The sequence below is a fragment of the Narcine bancroftii genome, chromosome 1 (genome assembly GCF_036971445.1).
Source record: "Narcine bancroftii isolate sNarBan1 chromosome 1, sNarBan1.hap1, whole genome shotgun sequence".
Lineage (NCBI taxonomy): Eukaryota > Metazoa > Chordata > Chondrichthyes > Torpediniformes > Narcinidae > Narcine > Narcine bancroftii.
In genome coordinates this window covers 87,288,380-87,312,211 of record NC_091469.1, presented here as the reverse complement: position 1 = coordinate 87,312,211, position 23,832 = coordinate 87,288,380, and the positions used below count along the sequence as shown (strand labels likewise).

Below are 23,832 nucleotides of genomic sequence, written 5' to 3'. Positions count from 1 at the left end.
CATTGAAGCAAATCAGGTGACTCACCTGTATGAGACCGCGGATTTCTAATAAAGTGGGTGAATAGATTAAGATTCACTCTTCATTAATTAAGATCAACTACAGAAAAAAAAAACTGTTTCCCTTCAGTATAATTTGGAAGACCAATTTTGCATTTTTTCGTCTTGACTCCAAATTTGCTGGGTGTGACAGAACTCAATCAAAAAAAGTGGAGACCATCGTGCTTGTTAACCTCTAAGTTGGTTTGACTACTTTGATTTAAAAAAAACACTGTTTTGAGTGAAGATTGATCATTTGGAAGCATTAATGACAGTTGGGGGAACATAAAGCAGACAATGATCGCAAATGAAAACAATTTATAAAAGAGGTATGGCACACCTTCACTTTCCTTCATATAGCCAGTGTTTATTTCTAACGAATACATAACAGGGAGGAGACATTATTTATCCATAAGAAATAATTATTTCCAGAGAAACAAATATACAGTACACCAGACAGATGCATGTTGTGTAAAGTCAGAGCACCAACATAATATATGCAGCGGTACAAAAGAACAAAAATATGTCTGTGGTAAGTGCCCAACACAGTGCATTGTGAATATGGGATAGTGGAGTGGATTCCACTAATTTACCAGTGCTTTTTGAACACCATAATGGTATTTAAGTACAGTGTCAATGATCAACTCTGATACACTGTAAAACTGATGACACTTGTTCTAACCACCAGTTGCATTAGAACAGCTTCTTGCGCTTCAATGCCAGATGTTGATCACTTGTCCTGACAATGGTTTCTTGCATCTGGATTGATGCTGGAATAAAGCAGCTAAATTTTGGTTTATCAGGACCTTTGACTACATGCAACAGATGAAAAAAAAAACAATTTCTTTAAAAACATTCACTGCAAAGCTCTTATGATTTGCTTTGCCATTGCTGTGCAACTAAATGTAAAACATAAGAAGAGAAATTTACAGTCATTGAGTAGAATGTGTCCTCAATGTCGGAAATGTTGAAGAATGAGAGGTAATCTTGTTGGAACCTAGGAGATTCTAAAGAGTTAAACAGCAGTGAGTATTGGGAGATGTTGCCTATAGGGTACAAAAGTATTGTCTCGGGATTAAGTGTTGGACCCTGGTAACGAGAACATCATTTTTACAGAGGATTGAGAACCTTTAGAATATTCTATCTCAGAAGCCATGATTGCTCAGAAATTTAGTAAGTTTGAAGCTGAGATTAATATGTATTTTTTGGAATTGCAGGAAATCAAGGGATCAGATGGAAAAATGAAGCTGGGGAAAGAGATCATCTTGAACTGAGGAGCTGGTACAGGCGATCATGTTATCTCTCACTCCTCAGAGAGGAAAAGGAGGACAGGCTACTTATTATTAAAGATTACATATTTTACAATTCAATGTAAATAAGTTCAAAAAATTTTTTCTCTTGAGTTGAGCAAGAGAAGCAAATTTTGACTTGACTTGGAGATTTTTTAACATTTCAAAATAGATTTTCTTTTCATGTCAATTAAGAATAACAATAAATAGTTTTCACCCAGAAATTCATCTCTGGTTGGTGATACTAAAAAAACACATCTGGTACAACTGAATTTTAATGGCAGAGTATCATCCAGGGTGAACCACCCTATGTCTCTGCATTCGGGATAAAGTGTTGGTCATTTTCATGGAGATCGGAAGGAACTTTGCCATGTGACCCCAGGATTGAATGACATTACCTTGTCAGTGCTGAATGGTCATGTTGGTCAGTGCAACTTAACTGCTAGATTTTAACAAGCAGATTTTCACACGCAACATTGTGACAAAGTATTGATTTCACATCGATTGATGTTGAATTGTGGAAGGTTTAACAATTGACAAATGCAGTCAAGAAAGATTTATCATATCGAGGATAAACATGGCCCAGTGTGTATGATACGTGCCATGATGAAACACTGCACATCAGAATTGCTTTGTCCAATCAATATCAACCACTCAACATCAGAATTTTGAGGTTTGCATTCCAAGTCACTCCACCCACAGAACTCCAATTCAGATCATTTCCTCAGTGGTGTTATCTTTCTCATTTGAAAATTAAACACAATTGATATCTGATCAGTGACTGGTCCAAACAATTTCCAGAGGTGCGTGAAGCTTTTTACAGCAATGGCAAGGTAATCATTTCACAGATGAATGTGTTTTAGTAAATTCAATACCTGTATGTGGTTAGATATTCCATACTTCAAAATGAGAGAGAGCTACAAGAGCACAATTTATGTCTGATGTAGATTTCATATTCTATTATACTATTAAGGTAATAAAATGGCTGTATCAATGGAATTGTAAAGTTGTAAAAATAATTTAGATGATAAAGTGTAAATATAAATTAAAAATGAATGACATTCTTAATAAATAACTCTACTATTTACATCTTTATATATTGCTAGGAAATTTAAATTAAACTAAATTTAAAAAGCAGCTAGTTTACAGGCATGAGGTACAGCAAAAGATATGATATTACAGTAGACTGTTACATTTATAACTTTTTTTCAACACTTCATTTGATTATTGTTTTCATGACTTCCATAAGGTGCCCAACAAGTAACTAGTATGACTAATAAATACCAGGTTTTTTTCACAATGGCAGTTGCCATATGAAAATATTTCCTCTCTCAAAGAAATCACAGCTTGACTTGTATTATGCAGACAGGTAAATGATCAATCAGAAACCAAGACTTCATGTACTCTTCTGGAAAATAAAAAAAAATGCTTCAACAGATGATGTGGGAATTTTCAAATGAGTTTAACTGATGTTCACAATAATTAATTGTGAAGGAAAAAGTCTCAAAACATATTATGGTGACCAGTTAACTTGAGAGAAAATAATCAACATCCCCCACCAGCATATGTGACTCGGTACTTAAATCAATGATCAGAATTCGGTATTTAGATTGAATTTATCTGCCTCCCATTACTGAAATATTTCATTGTTAAAAGCAGCAATATTTCTGTATGCTGTTAAATAACAATAAAAGAAAATAAAGCAAATATTGGTTAACTATCATCTGAATACAATTTTGTTGATTATATAAAACAAAATACGTGATTAATTAGCAAAAGCCAAGGGCCTTCCCAACCACCGTCCCTGTTAAATATAACACTTGAATGGAAGTGTAAGAATTAACTCTTTCAACACTGATCGAATTTCATCCATCAATGCTTCCTACATCGTATTGTCCCCTTTTCAATGGCTGCTAATCAGAGCTAAACTAATCACACATTTTAAAAAAAAATGTTTAAATGCACAAGATATTATATAGGCCAAGCCTCAGGAAACAAAAATTTAAAATTTAAAATAGAATCAGATACAAAAAAAAACCTGTTTGACCTTAGCAGCTTTTCAAAAACAAACATTGATGTAGACATTTATAAATGACTGTACAGAAAATCCAAATGCAGTTACTGAGCACAATAAAAATACTGATTAAATACAATTAAGCAAAGTATATAACAAAGGTACAAATAAGCACTTTAAACACTTAAACAATTCAATGTCAAAAAGTTGTTCTTTTTTTCTCTATCTGGAGCTAATACTATGCACAAAAATCGACAAGACATTACGACATGACTGTACACCAAAATCCTATGGAGAACTATGTTTTTTTTTGTCTAAACCCTAATGTTGTGGTAGATTTCTTTTCTCAACATTGGTCCATGCAGTTTGCACAACCTTGTCTGTCAGGAGTTTGCAGCATGAAATCGTTTCTTTTTTAAACAACACAGGTAAAACCGATAAGAACCGACAGTTACAACCAGGCAAAATGGAAGAGAGATGGGAGGTAGCTTGGCTCGCTTTAAATCCCCTTTGAAATTGGCATTTTCCATTTTTTGACACACATCAACCAGCCAAAAGGATGAGCCACTGAGGTCCTAACCAACTGGTGAATGAGGAAATACCATCTATTCAGTGTTATACCCACAGAACAGCAAATATTGGACAATCAGATGAATGGTGCTGCTTCAGATTGTGTTTTGCTCTTTGTTATTAAAATTAAACAAAAATAGGTGTTTGTCCTTTCACTACAGCCATTCTTGTGTCCGATATGAAAATCAAAATGTGCCTCTTTCTCCCATATTTTTAACATATGCATTCTCCATCTTATTACTATTATAGCATCAGGCCTCGGAGGTAACAATACAAATATCACTGCACAAATGTCACAACACATTTTTACCAGAATACTGTTCAGTATTTCAACTGAGTCTTTAACCCATTTAAAGACATCAACAATTTTGTTTCAGAAAGGTCAAAATAATTTTGCATGTGAAAATTTTAAAAATTAATATCCACCTTAATTCCAAATGTAATATCAACTGATTCATATTTGCAGGCATATTGATTGGTAATAAGCTGTCTGATTGTTTATCTGATATTTTGACTCCACTTAAATTGATTGAAAGGATTTTAGAGTCCCCATTGAATTATCAGATTATCTAACAGAAGAAAACTGAATCTGGGAAAATCTGGCTGATCCTTATAAGATGGCAATTTTCTATCTGTAAGTTGAAGAAACTGTGAACCAATTTTACACAGAGCTATTGACTTCAATTGCAGAAGGCTTTGCTTTCAGGTGTGAATTAGCACAATGTGTTCTGACCGTCAGACTTTAAAGGCCACAAATTATTTTTGTTCATGATGGATAACATTTGCCAGGCCTGTGTTTTGGACCACTGCAGCTAGTTTTAATTCAATGGGTTAATTTCTCTGTTGCAAGACTTATAATGTCCCCTACTCTACACTGAACAAAACCTTCAGACAGTAAAAAGTAAATTTAAGTAAAACTTTCAGACATATTTGTATGAAATTGAAATCACCAAGAGAATGGCCCCAAGGAAAGTTAAGCTACGATCCAAGATATGGTTTGGAAATAAAGATTTTTTTAAAAACGTTGAAATCTTGACTTTTCCTTTTTGAATGTTTTGACACACTGGGTGTGTAGAACTGGAGAATTCATCACATTCCATCCAGCACTTGATAATCTACCTGTATGATTAAACATAAACTTGTATGTTCCTTTCTCAATCATATGAACATTCATTTTCTTATTTTTTGAATTAATCAGGGTCCTCCAGGCCAACTAAGTGGGGACCGCCTCTTACATTTACTTTATAAGGAATGTAATTACAAAGCAATCACTGCTTCAGAAGCAGAAAGCTTGTAGATTAATAATTCAGCTGTCTATAGGCTGCAGAAACATTTCAGCAATAGAGTAGACTCTTTAGGGCTTTCGGAAATTTAGAATGAAATTTAACAAATTCTGTAAGGAAGGTAGCAGGTGTTGTTTCTCTTCATTCAAGTTGGATTCTATTCCTTAACTCTCTCCAAAACTATGTAATGTATTTATGGCAGTGATTATACTTGATCTGAAATAATGAGTGCCATACAGCATGCTCAAGCATTGTAATCTATTCAGTTGACAGTATTCTTGGATCTTTTATGCAAAAGATTGCATATATTCTGCACTAAGAATCTATGCGACCATTCACCAGACACTGCACTTCAATGGTAACTACATACCAGACTGTCTAAACAATTGCCAACATTTGCTTTGAGATTTTTATTTAAAGAGCTAACTTTCATCTTGTTTGTTTATTTCTGTTACTTTCAGATTTCATTCATCTAGCTAAGATACTCCCCTTAAGTTTACCCATATCAATGGCATTTATTGACGGCTTGATCTGCCAACTGGTTAAAAAAATGGAGTTGACTTCTGCACTTTGCAGATCTTGCTTCACAAGGATTTGAAAGGCCGGTATTTTAGCAACTGCTGATATAATTTACAAAAAAAAACCTTTTACCACACATGGAACTGTATCAAGGACTTTTTTTTCCTCCACTTACCTGAAATTTATTCCACACATTAATCACCTTTGGAAATGCATGAATATCCTCACACTAGTCCACTCAATTTACCTTAAACTGCCTGAATCTCCTCTGGCTTTCAATTGCATTCCATGCAAAGAGCAATTGGAATGAGTACAAGCAGATTTGTTTCTCTTGAAATATGGCTCTTTCTTTTGGCTGGATCTGTTTTCAATGAAAAGATTAAGAGATGAAATCAAAGGGTTTTAAAACAAAGCTGAAGTTTTGCTTAAGGCAGATAGACTGAAGTTTAGGTTTGGTGTTAACCTGCTCTTAAACTGTGAGTAGGCTGGTTATTAGGCAGCAGAACTAGCGCGATGGAAACAGCTGTTTCCATTCAGAAATGTGGACCAATTGTTTTTCCATTTAGAAATAGTTCATTAATATTTCTATCGACAATTATCTTTGTGTTGTATCTTAACTTTTTTTTATTCACTTTGCCTAAAACATTTCTTGTTTTGGAATTTGTGGGGTTGTGTCTGTGACGTTTTTTAAAAAATTCTTTCAATGTAGAACTGGGAGAGGGTCATCTAGGGAGTAAGGTAGGTAGGGGAAAAGGGTTGATTAGGAGAGGCCACTCAAGCAGACTTTAAACATGCTGTTTTGGGATTTGTTCATTCAATGTGTCGTTTGTGTCTTTATTCTCTTCTCTCACTCCAGTCTTCAGGCAGAAGGCAGACTAGTCGAATTGTGTGTGTATGTGTGTGATCTGATTGGAGAGGTTTCTCCTTTAAGCAGCAAGGAATGTGTGGCTCTTCCAGTCTGCCTTCAGCTGTTTGCAGTTCCTGGTTCCTCCCGGCTAATGGTGTCCGTGGTAGAAGCGTGGTGGTCTCACTTTGCCATGCTCCTGAGCTGCAGGATCGCGGCAAGCACAGTCTCCATGAAGTTCACAAGACATTGGGAAAGGTATGACCTGCAAGGCAAGGAATTGCATTAGACACTTCTCCAGAGCCGTGATCCCCCGAGGCATACAGCACTTGAGGGGCAGTTTGAATCATAAAATGGGAGAATAACACATTCACATGCCAACACCATGTCATTTTGCTGAAACGTTTATTCAGCTGTAAGAATACATCCCTGTGAATCGTAAATACAATGACACATTGGGCTTAGTTACACATCTTTATTCCATTATCAAGTACTGCCTGGTTGCATTCCACCTTCACCTACAGAACATCAATTTAAACAGAGAGTAAGCTTGTCATGGATGACATGGTGGCTGGGTCCCAATGGTATGTTTTATTTTTCTGTTTTCACATATGCTACCCAACCCAGCTGACTTGTCTGCTACAACGTGCATGAGAACACCATACCACAGTGAATGCACTCACAGAAGACGTCACTGTCTACCACGTGTTTTGGGATGTCATCAGGTCGCAAAAGGCATGAAAATGAGAGCTTGTTTCATTTGGTGAAACAGTTCCACCTGGATGCAAATTAATGTCTTTTCTGTGATGTTTTTTGAATAAAAGCTCAGGAATGTATCCAAACAAACAAAAAAAACCACAATGGTTTTGGTGAAAGGAATGGGAGGAGAAATCAAGTGTTTTCTGTGCAGAATTATAGGAATCTAACAAATAAGGGGGAAAGTACTGAACTGGAATAACATAAAAACATTTCAGCAAGAAAAGAATTGAGTGACAAAGTGGATTCTTGATCTCCTCTTCCAGTGGAAACATAATGGTAGAATCGACTCAAAGCAAGTGATATTGACGTCAGTAAAGTTACAGCTATTAGCTTGAAACATTTTCTACTGATACTAACTTGTTCATATTTCCCTGCAAATACGGACTATGGCAAATGCCTTCTGCTTCTTTCTGATCATTGAGGTTGTTCATGAAAACATTAATGGGTGTCAATAAATTCTGAGAATAATTTCTTTTGCTCCTTCTTAAAATGAGTGGTCGGAAAACCATAGGCATTGAATGCGTGGATTTTGATATGTCCTGCCAGTGTGGGTTCAGCTTCCTGCCAGAAACACAGTGCCAGAAATTTACCCTTTATGCATACACCATCAAAATCTTCTGCAGTTGCCTGTTTAGCTTGGAAGGGTTGCTCATATTTACCAGTGTAGAATGGAAAAAACAAGACGTCAGAGAGCAGAATTTGCAACCCATTAAGTTAATGTATAAGCACTAAATGCGTGTTAGCTTTAATTTATCATTCAATACTTTTAAACAAATGCTAATCCTTTTCAGATCTGGAGAGAATGAATAGTAATCATAATTAACCTTAGATGGGGCTGGGGTCAGTGAAGGTGGCAAAACAATAGATGAGATTATTCCCAAGAGAAACAGTATATATCTTTGGTGAATGATTGGAAACCTTCTTTCCATACCCCCCATCTCCCTTCAACTATAACAGGTAATATGATCTCTGGAGAGTGCAATTCAGAATAGCATTTGTCTAATCTAAGAATGCTTTTGTATTTATATTAGCGCATTAATGGTATATAATTGCAACATGTTTTAGTTGTTTTTGGCAAGAGGGGACCATTGGAATGTCACTGAAGTAGAGACAGTATCCTCTTTGTTCGGCACCCTCTTGTTCATTTTTTTGTATCTATTTCCTCAATTCTATCATGAATACCCATTGGGGACCAAGCCTTCACAAGAGAGGGAATAAGGCACAACATTTCAAAGAGAGAACCATGTCAACTCACAGAACAGCTCAGAATAATGAAGATTGTGTCATCACGTGAGTTGATGGCTTTGACTAAATGCTTCGTAATGCAGTTGAACCTTAGAGTTTAAAACTTTATTACGAATATCCATGATTTTGTGCTTAACAGTAGAGATTGTCATTGATTTGCCTCATAAAAACTTAAATTCATTTTTATTGTAAGTTCCACCCTATATCTTTCTATAGGTAAATGACCTGTAATCTAGTGCATCACTAACAAAAGCATGAATAAATAATGCACATAAATATCTCAGAGATTACTGAATGTCAATATCCTCATTCCATTTCCCTGGAGTTTATTTACTTCTTTATCTTATCCTCAGAATAAATGGCCTTAAATGGTCAGGTGCTTGATATGAACTGTCAATTAACAAGTTTGAAGCAACTGTATGCATATCATGTATGAGTAACATGTATGGGGCGGCACCGTTAGCGTAGCAATTAGCACAATACTATTACAATGCCAGCAATCCAGCACTGTCTGAAAGGACTTTGTGTATTCTTCCCGTGTCTGAGTGGGTTTTCCACGGGTGCTCCGGTTTCCTTCCACCTTTCAAAAATGTACCAGGGGTTGTAGATTTAAATGGCTGGAATTGGCTTCTACCCTGCTGTAAATAAATTAGTAAATCTCATGTGTGCCACTTTCAACCCTCTTTATAAAAATAAATAGGGAAATAACAAACAAGAATGGAGTGTGTATCAAGGCAGATAACTTGTTTTCTGGGAATCACACAGACTTCAATCAGTCACATTCCTCTTGACTCATTTGGAAGCATAACATTTGCCAGCCAAAGCGTATGCAACTGGTGTATGCTAAAAGGTGTCAATATATTACTTGGTTGGAAAGAACATCTAGTTGACTGAAGAAACATCTGATCACCCACGAGAGAGGGATCAGCCTTTCTATAAGAAGCATGGCATGAGAACTTTAAATAAGGGACAAAGTAAATAGAAAAAAGTAAAATTGGATGATAAAGTCCCTCTTTCAGTAAATCATGAGACTGTGCTACTGGTGGAATGGACAAGAACTATGGCCAACCCTCTTTGACATTAGCTAATTCTAATGTTCATTTATTCAGTTCTGAGATCTGTTGTTGAGCACTGTCACAGAGGACAAAGGATCTTCAATGTGATGACCTTGAAGCATCTCCTCAAAATTCCAAGAACTAACAAACAACACTTGATGCCACAAACTCCACAGATCTCAGTCTATTTCAAAAGCGTGCAATTTGCTGCAATATTTTAGTTACTTACTTCAAATTTATTTTTAAGCCTTCATAAAAGATCATGTTCCAGATCTCTAGCATATGACTATTGGTTAAAAAAAAACCCAGAATTTTATTACTGGTGAGCAATAAAACAAAATGACCAAGCTAAGTGTTGGAGATGTTGAAAGTCTGAAAATTAAAATAGAACAGGGTGGGAAAATTCAGCAGGTCAAGCAGTAATTTTGGAGAGAGAAAGAGAAGAACAGACTAATAAGCTGAATGGTTCACTGAAACGAGCAACTGCAATCAAAATGCAATTGCATCTTTTGCTACTTTTATCAGCTGAAGTGACTGCTACTTTCAAAATCAATGCAAATTGCATTTAAACAATCAGTTTCTTCCCACAGACACCCTCCCATACACTGGCACCAATCCCCTGTAGACTGAATATGACTGTAGTGTAAAACCACTGGCATCCAGAATTCAAGCAAATGGCAAAAAAAAAAGATTAAAATAATAAATAAATAAGTACGTTTAAAATTGTAAAAGTAAATGTTCTCTGAAGTAACTTTAGTGAAGATGGGAGCAAATATTCAGCCGGTGGAGTGCTTTGCTCATGCTTTGCACATAGTGGCTGTTTGAATAAAGTTGTGTGAAACAGCAATGGCATCACCCAGGATGAAGAGCTGGTTGATGCCGCTCACCATTGAGGTGACTCTCTTAAAGTATCTCCTTTTCTCTGCTTAGTAAGAGTCACCCTGGTCAGAGGCTTTATCTGTAAACTTGGTTTGGGGGTAGGGGGGGTTTAATTATCAATAATGCTATTGTTCATCTTTCGGGGAGCTCCATGGGTGGGGGGGGGGGGGATCCTGCAGATGCAGTGACAGTTTTTGAAGAAGTGAATGAAGTAAAATGCTTTAAGGTTTATTTATTCACACAAGTGAAGTTTGTTCAGTGTAAGTACAGTACAGTAATTTTATTCTTAATGCAGGTGCATTAGTTAGGCATTGTAAGAGTACAGTAAGACTCCAGAAACCAGAAAAGACACTTATCCAGCATCTTTGAATCCCCTTAGGTGCTGGATTACCAGGGGTTTTCTGTATATCCTTTTGCCTGTTTTCTGCAAAGATCATATAAGCACGACCACAAGTTGAAGATTTTGCAAAGCATCAAAAGAACACCATAGAACATTATTCAATGAACCTTCTAATTAATATGGGTGGCACATTCAACTTAGCAGATAGCACAACTCTATGACAGCGCCAGTGACCTGGGTTTGCATCTGGCCACTCTCTGAATGGAGTTTATACATTTTCCCCGTGTCTGTGTGGGTTTCCTCCGGGTGCTCTGATTTCCCCCCACTAGGTTAATTGGTGCATTTGTGCGGCATGGGTTCATGAGGTGGAAGGGCTTGTATGTTGAATTTTTTTTTTTTAAATGAGTATTCTTGCTACTTAAATGAATTTCTCAAAGCCATTTGAAGTGAAGTGCAATATAGTTTTAACAGCATGGATTAACCCTATGCCTGGGTTACAATATTCATTATATTCTTAACAATCTACCAGTATGGAATTGATGGCTTCATTCCATGCATGTGAGTGAATCAGCAGTATCTGAGCTCTGGGCCTATCATTTATCATGCAACTCCTACCCTTGTTTAATCCAACAAAGAGAAACTGCTCACTCTTGTTCAAGTTAAATTCCATCTGCTACCCTTTCTCAATCCATCTATATCCTGTTTGAATCTCAGGTGGTCATCACCATTGTCCATTATACCACCAATTTTGGTGGCATCTGCAAACTTACTATGAAAACTACATTGTCATCCAAGTTATTAATATAGATGACCCAGCACTGATCCCTGTGGAATGACATTGGTCACAGCCTTCCAATCTGAGTAACAATCCTCTACTACCACCCTCTGGTTTCCTACTGTTGAGTCAAATCTGTATCTAATTGGCCAGCACCCAATGAATCCCATGTGACCTAGCCAGCCTTCCATGCAGGACCTTGTCAAAGGCCTTGCTAAAGTCTGTACAAACAACATCTATCATCCTGTCCTCAGCAACCGTTTTACTCACATCTTCAAAAAATTCATTCACATTCATAAGACTTGGCATCCCATGCACTAGACCATGCTGATTATCCCTAATCTCCCCTTATCTTTGAAATTCATGAAGATCTTGTCTCTTCAGTAACTTCCCCACAACTGACTTAAAATTAAAAGTAAAATTAAAGCTCGTGATTTAAGGAACATTGTGACATCAGTACACTATTAAAGATTGAAAGGCAAAATAAGAGTGAACCGATATTTACCATATTAGGTTCCCAGGGAATGGTTTTAACAGCATTGCCCAGTTTGTCAATAAAATGACATTAGACAATGAAGATTTTGCTTCCTGAACATTTTTTTAGTGCGTTTTATGGATTTTGGGCTGCTGATCACCAAATCAACTTAAAGTTTTCCTATCAAATACCAGTTTTTAGATATAACTTATTTTTGTGATTTCCTGTTATATTTTAAGGCTATTTCAAAAATACAAAACCATGAAGTTCAACATATCATTGAAAATTCATTTTCTGCATTCACACTTGGACTTCTTCCCTGCTCTTGGTGATCTTGGTGCATTCAGTGACAAACATGGCAAAAGGTTTCACCAGGATATTGGGACCATGGAAAACCTATATCAAGACAACTGAAATCCATCAATGCTGGCTGACTATTATTGGACAGTGACATGAGAGGCATCAGATGCTGAGTACAAATGAAAATCAGCAGCAAAACATTTTTAGGTCAGTTGAACTAACATAATGTGTCAACCTTATTATGTGATTAAACATGATAAATTCAATAAAAGTTAATTTAATGTTTATCTGTCTTCCTATATGATACAGCAACTTAGAAATTATCTTTCTGTTCAGCTTAATGTTGTCTATCATAATCCCCAATGTTTTTTTTAGGAAGAAAACATTTTGGAAAAAATAAATGTTATCCAGTGTAATTAGCCTTGGTGTACAGACATCACTTCAAAGTTTGTCAATGACCTGAAACCTCAACATGTGAGTATTGAGGAACTTTGTTATAATTTTAGGTAAACATAGCCAGAGTATATGAGAATTACCGAAGAGGGGTGTCACCTGTGGCTTTGATAGCTTTTTGAGAGAGTGCTTATTCTCTACTTTATTCCCATGGGTCCAAATTATATCCAATTTACTTTTAAAGAGTGTGATTGAACTCCAACATTTTTTCTCAATAGTTGTCAAGGTATTTGAAAATGTGATTTGTACATCACAACACCATGCATTAAAGGAGAAAATTGATGAGTATATGAACAAAGCAGGAATAGAAGGTTATTTTGACAGAATGGGTGATTGAGATGAAATAAAGAGATTGGAGGAGCTTTATGTGCAGCATGCATACAGATGCTTAGTCCTGTGTTGATAATTCCATCTATTTTTGTTTAATTGGTATTTACGGAGATGTGTCACAGAAAATAAAGAGTAAAGGTAAATAAGCAAGTACAATACATGCAAAATACTCATGAAAGAACACCCAGTTAATAAAGAAACACCAAAACTGCAGATTCTGGAACTTGAGCAAACCATGAGCTGCTGAGGGAATTCAACTCGTCAGGCAGTGTCAACAATTCATGTCGGGACTCCTTAACGTGACTGGTAAAAATGGAGTGATATTACATAAATGAAGGGGGAGAGGAGCTGGGTGGGGCCAAAAGTTCAGTAGGTATCTTGTTGAATGTTGGGGAGGTGAAGAGACAGAAACAGGGAGAGACCATGGTGGCGGGGGGGGGGGGGGGGGGGGAGTAAATGGAAAAGTAAGAATAGGAATAGATGAAGAGATGTAAACAGTGGAATCAGATAGATAATGGGGGGGGGGGGGGGGTTACCTAAAAATCAGTGTTCATGCCATTAGGTTTAAGGTGGTCCAGGAGGAATATGATATGTTCTTCCTCAAGCTTATATTTAGGATTGATTTTCCCAACAGGGGATAAGTTTAGTTTTATGTGAAAAGTCAGTGAGACTGCTGAATAGGAGATCCAAAATATAATTTAGATTTTTCACACTGCCAGCTTAAATAGTGTTTCTGAGCTATTTCTCCTCAATTCTCCTTGAATGAACTGAAAAAAACTATGAATAGGCATCTAGTGAAGTGAAAGGTGTCAAAGTTCATTCGGATTACTTTCTCCTCCACAGGTTCATGAAGGAATCCTAATTAATTCCACTAGCTCAGAATGCGCCACTCATTTAATTGGAGTCGAATGCGTCGACTCACATGAGCCCGCAAGCAATTTATGACTCAACGTTTTCATTAATTTACACATAGCTGAAGTGATAAAATGAGCAGACGTGCTTTATTTAGAATTTATCCCTCAGTGATGTGATGGTACATTTATTTCGTCTTTGGCCTCAGAATATTCAAGTAAGATAAACTAGTTAATGAAAAAGAAGCCCAAACAGTATCTCTTTCAAGGAGCTAATTGGTAAGGCTATTGGAAGTAAGAAATGAATCAGATGCAGTTTGAAAGGTCTATTGCCTTGAGAGTCAATTTTAAACATCTTCTCATAGCAAAAGGATGCCTGTAACTTAAAATCAATTGGTCAGAGCCTGAGAGGTTAAGGGTAAAGACACACTACATCTTTTCTCTTGTCAGGAAGGCGCAACAGCAACTGCAATTCCTAAGATGAGTGAAGCGGGCAAGGCTACTGGCCACCATCATGCCAATTTTCTACAGGATCTCTATCGAGAGTGTCCTGGCTGGCTGCATCACGTGTTCCAGTTGATGCAGAGAAATGGATTGGAGGTCAATCCACAGGACCATGACTTCTTTGTGAAAAGTCAGTGAGAATGCAGAATAGGAGATCCAAAATATTAATTTAGATTTTTCACACTGCCAGCTTAAATAGTGTTTCTGAGCCATTTCCTGTTAATTCACTTCATTTCTCCTTGAATGAACTGAAAGAAACTATAAATAGGCATCTAGTGAAGTGAAAGGTGTCAAAGTTCATTCTGATTACTTTCTCTTTAGAGAGGATCTCTGGAGTGTCTGTCCCCTAATCAACGTGATCTACCAGGATCATTGTCTGAAGAAGGTGTGGAACATCATTGAGGGTACTTTCCACACAACATCTTTCAGCTGTACCCATCAGGAAGGAGAGACAGGAGTAGCAAATCCAGCACCACCAGGATGAGAAATAGCTTCTTCCCACGGGTGGTGAGAATGTGAACGACCAAAGGAACTGCTCACATTAACTATCCAAGACTGATATTTGTGGAACAGTATATATTTATTTATTTGTGTGTGTGTGCATATTTGAATGCTTGTCCTGTATATGTAATGTTCATCTGAATGTGAGTTATGTCTGGTGTGTGTTTGCATCAAGGACCGGAGAACGCTGTTTCATCAGGTTGTACTTGTGCATACTGATGACAATATACTTGACGAGTGAATAGCGATGTTTTTCTTCTCTGGCAAGCAGGTCTATTTCTATTAATCTTCAATTGAAGTTTGAAACTTGTCCCTGGCAGCTGATAGAATTTTACTGCCTTTGCTGTTTGCTAATTAGCAAAAAAAAACACGCATTGTAACTTGGTGAAACGTGAATGACTATTAGACACTGTGATTGTATTTCTTCTTCTTTGGCTTGGCTTCGCGGACGGAGATTTATGGAGGGGGTAAAAGTCCACATCAGCTGCAGGCTCGTTTGTGGCTGACAAGTCCGATGCGGGACAGGCAGACACGGTTGCAGCGGCTGCAGGGGAAAATTGGTTGGTTGGGGTTGGGTGTTGGGTTTTTCCTCCTTTGCCTTTTGTCAGTGAGGTGGGTTCTGCGGTCTTCTTCAAAGGAGGTTGCTGCCCGCCAAACTGTGAGGTGCCAAGATGCACGGTTTGAGGCGATATCAGCCCACTGGCGGTGGTCAATGTGGCAGGCACCAAGAGATTTCTTTAGGCAGTCCTTGTACCTTTTCTTTGGTGCACCTCTGTCACGGTGGCCAGTGGAGAGCTCGCCATAGAACACGATCTTGGGAAGGCGATGGTCCTCCATTCTGGAGACGTGACCCACCCAGCGCAGCTGGATCTTCAGCAGTGTGGACTCGATGCTGTCGACCTCTGCCATCTCGAGTACTTCGATGTTAGGGATGAAAGAGCTCCAATGGATGTTGAGGATGGAGCGGAGACAACGCTGGTGGAAGCGTTCTAGGAGCCGTAGGTGATGCCGGTAGAGGACCCATGATTCGGAGCCAAACAGGAGTGTGGGTATGACAACGGCTCTGTATTTAAAGCACATAGAAATGCTGGAAGACCTCAGCTGGTCTCACAGTGTCCATAGGAGGTAAAGATAATTACTCACTTTTTGAGCCCTCCCCCACCCCAACCCCCCACCGTCCCATTCCCTTGCTGACATGTCTTTCCATAGTCTCATGCACTACCAGATTGAGACCACTTGCAAATTGATGGAATAACATCTCATCTTCTTTCAGGGAACCCTCCAATTGAATGGGATTAACATCGACTTCGCCGGTTTCCATTAAACTACCCCCCCCATCACTTTTCCCCAAGCTCTTGCACTCTTACTCTCTCTCTCTCTCTCTCTCCCCTTTTCCCTCTGTCTCCTTTCACAGAGGCAAAATTAATTAATTTTCTGTATGTTTTTATATCTGTTGTAACTTGATCAATTCCAGATATGTGACAAATTATTTTTACAGTAAACAAATACAGGCACAAGATACAGGCAAAAATTTGAGGATGTTATCCCCAAATTAAGATAAAATTATTTTCTTGCCAGTTCTTACAGGATTTCTTCTCTGCAGACATTTGCTTGAAGCTTTAGGAAGATGTATAGTCTACCTTTAAAATCTGGCTGGGCCTCCATTCTGAGATCTGGCAAGCTTTGCTTTGAGTTTGGGGTGGGAGCTGGTTAACACTTTCATTTTTTTTCCAGTTTATGTATAAGTGACAGACCAGGGTAAAACATCAGCCATAATTGCCAACTGAGAAAGACCTAGTGCTGTGAAAAAATTAAAATTATCTTCAAAAATTCCAGAGTAGCTGTAAGATTTTCTTTCAAATGAATCAACAAGTGCTTTTTCAGTTGTACTAAGCTAGTGCTCATTCTTCAGCCTGTATGGTCTGACCCCCACTGAGAATTGGTATGTTCCATATTTTTCTGCAATATTTTAAAGTATGGCCCCTTAAAGACTGCTTTCCTTCTGTGAGGAATCCAATATTCTGAGCTCATAAGCTCTGCTTCAGTCCAAAGAGTTCAAAAGGCTCTGATGTTGGTTCGGCCCACTACCCTTTCACCATGGCCCCAACTCACAGGAGACCTTGTCTCAGATTGTTCTGCTTTTACTTCTGGCTAACATTAAATTTTAAAAAAATGACTGGGAGATTACAGACACTGAAAAACTGAGGCAGGAAGGGAATTAAACTAAGATGAAGGTGGTATCTAATCAGTTGTGGCTGGAGTCTGAGTCTGCTTTTCTTACCTACAGCACTTGTAGGAGCAAACCCATGGGGTTTTATGGGTCAGTCAAGTTCTCCCCCTCTCCCACCCCCACACCTCAGTTTTATTTTTTTGTAACATATCCAGGATGCTTGCACAAGCAAGTTATTTACTCTAGTTCTACAGTGCAATGCGTAAGTTGTAAATGCTCGTTGTATTCTGAATACACAGCATTAAATTGGCAGTCTGCATGATGTGGCCAAGAATTTAATAAAATCAAATTTTTTTAGTGAGGTCTGAAAGGCCGTGAAGCTAGGCTGCCCTAGTCGGACACTCCGAATCTTATTGAAAACATGATTGTGGTGACTCTCCAAGGTGTAACAGAGGTAAATTAATGTTAAAGTCTGGCATTTATGTTCTTTGCTCCCGACTCACTTCGTATCACCATTAAAATGAAGATTAAAAGTGATTTATGCTGTATGAAATTTTAAGGGGAAAGCATTTGTTTAAAGGTTCAAGCTGACACGCTCTACCTGTGAGTACGAACAGGTGTTGGACATGGCTGCTGATTCATCTTTGTCAAAAGTGAAGAAATGAGGTCATGAGTTCACAAGAGAATTGGAAGTGAGGAGCAGCAGCTGTGAGCTCTTAATGTGAGAATTAGGAGGAAGTATGAAATTGGGGGCAACTGGGTCTGCCCCCTGTATGGGGTTGTACACATTCTCCCTGTGACCATGGGGGTTTACTCCAGGTGGTCTGGTTTCCCAAGGCCTGCAGGTTGATAGAATAATTGGCCACTGAAGATTTCCCCAGTGTAGGTGGCTGGTCAAATTTGGGGACATGGGAGGATAAAAGGGGGAGAGTGGAAGATTAGCTGGCAAGAGAGTGGTTGACAAGGAACCGGCAGGCGCAAAAGCCTATTTCCATGCTGTTTGACACAATGGCTCTGTCCCCATTGATATATTTGATGTCATCCTGTCATAGATTTCCCTTTGTTCTAACCATCCATTCTGCTCTGCAACCTAAATCTACTCTGTTCTTCTCTCTCACCTCTAACAGAGGATCCAAGACTTGTATTTTTTTTTTGTAATGGTTTGATACTCTCTGACCTGTTGAGTTTTGCCAGCAATTCTTTGTTAACTCCATACATGTTTCTTTCTGATGTTTGAAGATCCATTGTATGAATCAAAAGTATGCACTCTTTTGGGATAACATCCTCTTTCATTTAACACCAGCAGAATTCTTTAACTTGCTTTTCAGTTCCCGTTATTTGAATCACTATTCAAGATTGCTGTCCTGACAATGGCCATGGCACTTTCTCTCCACCTCACTTCGAAGTGAGTTCTGCGAGATCCTCTCCCACTGCCCTCCATCTCATTTCAAAGGGAGTTCTGTGAGAGTATTTCTCGCTGCCCTCCTCTTCCCTTCAAAGGGAGTTCTGTGAGAACCTCTCTCACTGTCACTTGTCTCGCTTCGAAGGGAGTTCTATGAGAGTCTCTTGCTGTGGTGGTACACCACCGGCCTATTGCAGGGGGCAACCTCGGTACCTGCAGGAGTGTAAGGGGAAGGACAACACAAGGCCAGCTGTCAATCAGTCGGCCTGAATGAATCAAGCCCCACCCGGTCGGGTGTCAATCACCCTCCGGGATTATAAGCCTGTGCTGGCCTCCCGAGGCCTCACTCAGAGTTGCTGCAGCCACAGCCAGCCTGACTCTATGGAAGTCTTTGTGGATTAAAGCCTGTTGTACCGTCTTTATCTTTGTGTGTGTCTGATTCTGGCTAACAGTGCACCACAATTTAATCCACAAAATTTTCCCACAGTGGCTATGGAAAAACTCCTGTGCTCAGGGACCCTCAAGGTCGACCTGGAAGCCCAGACACGCTTTGAGATTTGGCAGCACGTGGTATAGGCAATCATCAAGGAACACGAGTGTGACATCCTGGACTCCGATCGGATGAGGTTGGCCCTACTCTGGTCAAAGATGGGTCCCCACACCTTCCAGGTAACCAAAGGCTGCTCCATGTACAAGAGCACAATAGACACTCTCGAGAATTTTTACAAGCCCCCATGAATGTGATCTGTGCAAGGTACCTCCTCAACTCCCAAGCCCAGCAACCCGGGGAGATGGCTGAGCCTTACCTGGGACACTTATGAGAGTTGGATCGACCGTGTCTGGCTGAACTCGCGGTAGGTGTAGAGGAGGTCGAGAGGCTGACCCGGGACGCCTTCGTCTGAGGGCTACGCTCAAGGGCCATCGGCAGACGCTGCTGGAAGACAACATCTATGTCCGAACCAGGATTGTGGAAATGGTCCAAACCCTGGAAGCAGCAGCCCTGCTCGTCAAAGCCTTCGATTCCAGGTTCCCCCAGGCTCCCTCATGGCCCTCTCACACTGCAGCTGCAGCCCCAGGTAGAGCTGGGGAGGAGAACATCGCTGCGGCAGGTGCCCGGCACTCGTGTATGTACTGTGGGTCCTGGTGTGGGTCAGATCGATGATCGCATCAAAACTGCCCAACTAGGAACCAGTATTGTTCCCGATGCGGCAAGAAAGGCCACTTTGCAAAAGTGTGCCTCTCTAAACCGGCCGGCAGCTCAGCAGCCCTCTATGACCACCCCACCTCCCCCGCGGATCCCCACAAGTGTGCGTGTCGGGCAGTGCCATTGTCCCCGCGATGACTTTCCCCTTCCCCGACTTCGACCGCGCAACATCTGGCCCCACCAGAGACCATCACAGCGTGTGCTCTGAACATCTGCACCAGCCCCCGCCCTCGCCGGCGCCGCTCAACGAGAACTACAGTGACATCACTTCTGGCTCATGGCATGATGTCACTTTCAGCTGACATAATGACATCACTGCCACTGGCCGTGATGATGTCACTTACCCCAGCACAGCGGACACGGCTGGGGAAGGAGGCCAACCAAGCAGCAGCCCCCCACATGCCACTGCCATCTTGGGCTAGACAATGCCCGACACAGAGGGCCCCCGTCGACATTGAGAACGACGTGGTCAACACGAGCGATGACCAGGCCACCCTACCGTCGCTCCCCATGCCTTCAGGTGCCATCAGCTGCTGCATGCCGCACCCAGTGACCAATGGCAACATGGTCAACATGGGTGATGACCAGGCCACCCTACCGACTCTCCCCACCCCTCCGGGTGCCATCAGCTCCCGCATGCCGCACCCAGCAATCGACGCAACGTGGTCAACATGGGCGATGACCAGGCTTCACTATCGATGCACCCCATTCCTCCAAATAGCGACGACTCCAATTCTGAGACGGTCCTGGCCACCACCACGCTGACCAGCGACATCCCCCACAATCTCCGGCACTCAATGATGGACGCGCGAGTCAACGGGCAGGTAACAAAGTGCCTGTTGGACAGTGGCAGCACCAAGAGCTTCATTCACCTGAGCGTGGCCCACTCTCTAAAGTTAAAGGTCCACCCCACCACCTGCTCGATCGCCCTCGCCGCCAAGGATAAGACTGTTGGTACTATCGGGCGCTGCTCAGTTGATATAATGGTGGGAAGGGAGACTTACACAGGATTCAGGGTCCTGGTCATGCCTAAACTCTGCGCACCACTCCTCCTGGGCCGGGATTTCCAGTGCCACCTGCAGAGTGTCATCCTTGCCTTCGGGGGGCCCCAACCTCCACTCACATAGTACAGCACGCCACACTGCGCATCACCCCAACGGCGCTCTTTCCACATCTTGCACTAGGCTGCAAGCTGATCGCCGCCATAAGTAGGCACTATTGCGCTATAGACAGGGCCTTTATCAAGGCGGAGGTGCGGGGATTTCTGGTGGAAGGCATTATAGAGCCCAGCAACAGCCCTTGGAGAGCCCACCTCCTGGTGGTCAAAGGGGAAGTAAGCCGAGGGTGATCATGGATTACAGCCAGACCATTAATCGGTACACCCAGTTGGATGCCTACCACCTGACGAGGATCGTCGACATGGTCAATGATCTCACTACCGGGTTTTCTCCACGATTGACCTGAAGTCAGCATATCACCAAATCCCTATCCACCTGAAAGACAAGCCCTACACCACCTTTGAGGTGGACGGGTGCCTGCACCAGTTCCGCTGGGTTCCTTTTGGGGTCACGAATGTGGTCTCCGTCTTCCAGCAGGAGATGGATCGCACGGTCAACTGGAACAAGCTGAAGGCGATGTTCCCATATCTGGACAACGTCACTATCTGCAGCCGTGACCAGCAGGACCATGATGCTAACCTGGAAAAATTCCTCCAGACGGTCGCAGACTTGAACCTCACTTACAACAAGGAGAAGTGTGTGTTCAGCACAATCCGCCTTGCCATCCTGGGGTACATTGTGGCCCATGGAGTCATTGGCCCAGATCCGGAAAGGATGTGCCCATTAATGGAGTTACCTCTCTCCCCCATGTTAAAAGCCCTCCGCTGGTGTCTGGGTCTGTTCTCTTATTACTCGCAGTGGGTCCCTTGCTTATCAGACAAGGTCCGCCCAATGGACCAAGCCACAACTTTTCCCCTCCCACCTGAGGCACAGGCAGCCTTCACCCGCATCAGGCAAGACATTGTGGATGCCACGATGCAGGGTGTGGATGTGGACTTCCCCTTCCAGGTGGAGAGTGATGCCTCCAAGGTGGCCCTCACTGCTACCTTCAACCAAGGGGGGGCACCCTGTTGCCTTCTTGTCCTGGACCCTCCATGGCTCCGAGGCGGCCCAGGCGATTGAGGAAATGGTCCGCCACTGGCACCATTACCTGGCCGGTAGGAGATTCACGCTCCTCACAGACCAGCAGGCCGTGGCATTGATGTTTAACACTACCCACAAGAGCAAGATCAAGAACAATAATATCCTGCACTGGAGTGTCGAGATGGCAACCTACAGCTACGACATCAAGTACCGCCCCGGGAAGTTTAACAACTTCCCTGATGCCCTCTCTCACACCTGCGCGTCTATCCATAATGACAGGTTGCAGGCATTGCATGAGTCCTTCTGCTATCCGGGCGTCATCCAGTTGTACCATTTCATTAAGTCCCGAAATCTACCGTTCAACATCAGGGACGTCAGGAACATGACTGAGGCCTGTCGGGTCTGTGCGGAGTGCAAACCTTCACTTCTTCTGTCCCCCCCCCAGGCCCACGTTTTAAAGGCTACTCGGCCTTTCGAGCATCTCGGCATGACTTCAAAGGGCCCCTGCCTTCCACGAACCAGAGCATCTAGTTCCTCATGGTAGTGGACGAGTACTCACGCTTCCCTTTCACCATCCCTTGTCCAGACACCTCCATGGCCACAGTCATCAGAGCCTTGGGGAAGATTTTCACCATGTTTGGCTACCCCACTTTCATCCACAGCGACCGGGGGTCTAGTTTCATGAGCGACGAGCTGCACCAGGACCTGACGGCGAGGGGCATCGCGACCAGTCGAGAGGCAACAGGCATGTGGAACGCGAGAATGGGGTGGTCTGGAAGGCATTCCTCCTGGCTCTCAGGTCAAAAGGGTGGGCCATTCGGTTACTGCTGTGCACAGCTACCAACGAGACCGCTCATGAATTTCTGTTCTCATTCCCAAGGAGGTCAGCGACTGGAATGTCACTCCCAGCATGGCTCACGTTTCCAGGACTGGTGCTTCTGCGTAAGCATGTATGGACACACAAGGCCAAAGCCCTGGTAGAGCAGGTTTTCCTCCTTCATGCAAACCATAACTACGCTTACGTTAGGTTCGGCAGTGGCAGGGAGGACACCGTCTCAACCATGGACCTGGCACCAGCAGGAGCACCCACCACACCACGCCACTCTCCAACCCAGGATGATGCTCACCGGGTATACATCCCCGTCCCCATGCAGCTATGGGGCACGCAGGACCCCCTTGACCACCAGGGGCCCGCTTTAACCTTAGGAGACTAACCCACCCCCCCACCCATCCAATACAACCCGCATACGTTGACCCTGGCCCCCCTGGCCACCCCTCCATGCGGCACCACACCAGCCACACACATCCCTGCCACCAGCCCCCCACTTCCCCTTTGACCAGTGACCAGGAGCCAGTCCTACGACGGTCACAGAGACCCTGGCGGCTGCCAAATCGTCTCAACCTGTAAATATTGTATGTACATAGTGGTGCGATTCCTTGTTACTGCCCCCCCTCCCCCGGGACAATTTTAAAGAAGGGGGTGAATGTGGTGGTACACCACCGGCCTACTGCAGGGGGAAACCTCTGTACCTGCAAGAGTGTAAGCGGACAGGCAACACCTGGCCGGCTGTCAATCAGTTGGCCTGAATGGATTAAGCCCCACACGGTCGGGTGTCAATCACCCTCTGGGATATAAGCCTGCGCCGGCCTCCTGAGGCTTCACTCAGAGTTGCTGCAGCCACAGCCAGCCTAGCTCTGTGGAAGTCTTTGTGGATTAAAGCCTGTTGTACAGTCTTTATCTTTGTGTGTGTCTGATTCTGTCTAACAGTGCACCACAATCTCTCTCATTGCTGCCTGTCTCGCTTCAAAGGGAGTTCTATGAGAGTCTCTTGCTCTGCCCTCTGCCTCACGTCAAAGGTTCTGTGAGAGTCTCTCTCACTGTCCTCCTCCTCA

The 23,832-nt window shown here is 42.0% G+C and overlaps 1 protein-coding gene and 1 long non-coding RNA gene across 5 annotated transcripts in view; one reads left to right on the top strand and one right to left on the bottom strand.

Moving 5' to 3' along the window:
* Window positions 1–382: 382 nt before the first annotated feature.
* The window catches only part of pappaa (pregnancy-associated plasma protein A, pappalysin 1a), a 374,601-nt gene continuing 351,151 nt past the window's right edge, over window positions 383–23,832 (bottom strand). For all 4 annotated transcript variants that reach the window (XM_069932344.1, XM_069932351.1, XM_069932360.1 and 1 more), the window contains exon 22: window positions 383–6,820. In XM_069932344.1, coding sequence (XP_069788445.1) covers window positions 6,707–6,820 — 114 coding nt within the window. In that variant the 3' untranslated portion in view covers window positions 383–6,706. The remainder of the gene's footprint in view (window positions 6,821–23,832) is intronic.
* LOC138739687 (uncharacterized) overlaps window positions 8,467–23,832 on the top strand; it is a 43,739-nt gene continuing 28,373 nt past the window's right edge. Inside the window, exons 1-2 of the long non-coding RNA XR_011342367.1 lie at window positions 8,467–8,604; window positions 12,759–12,857. This is a non-coding gene — a long non-coding RNA (uncharacterized lncRNA). The remainder of the gene's footprint in view (window positions 8,605–12,758; window positions 12,858–23,832) is intronic.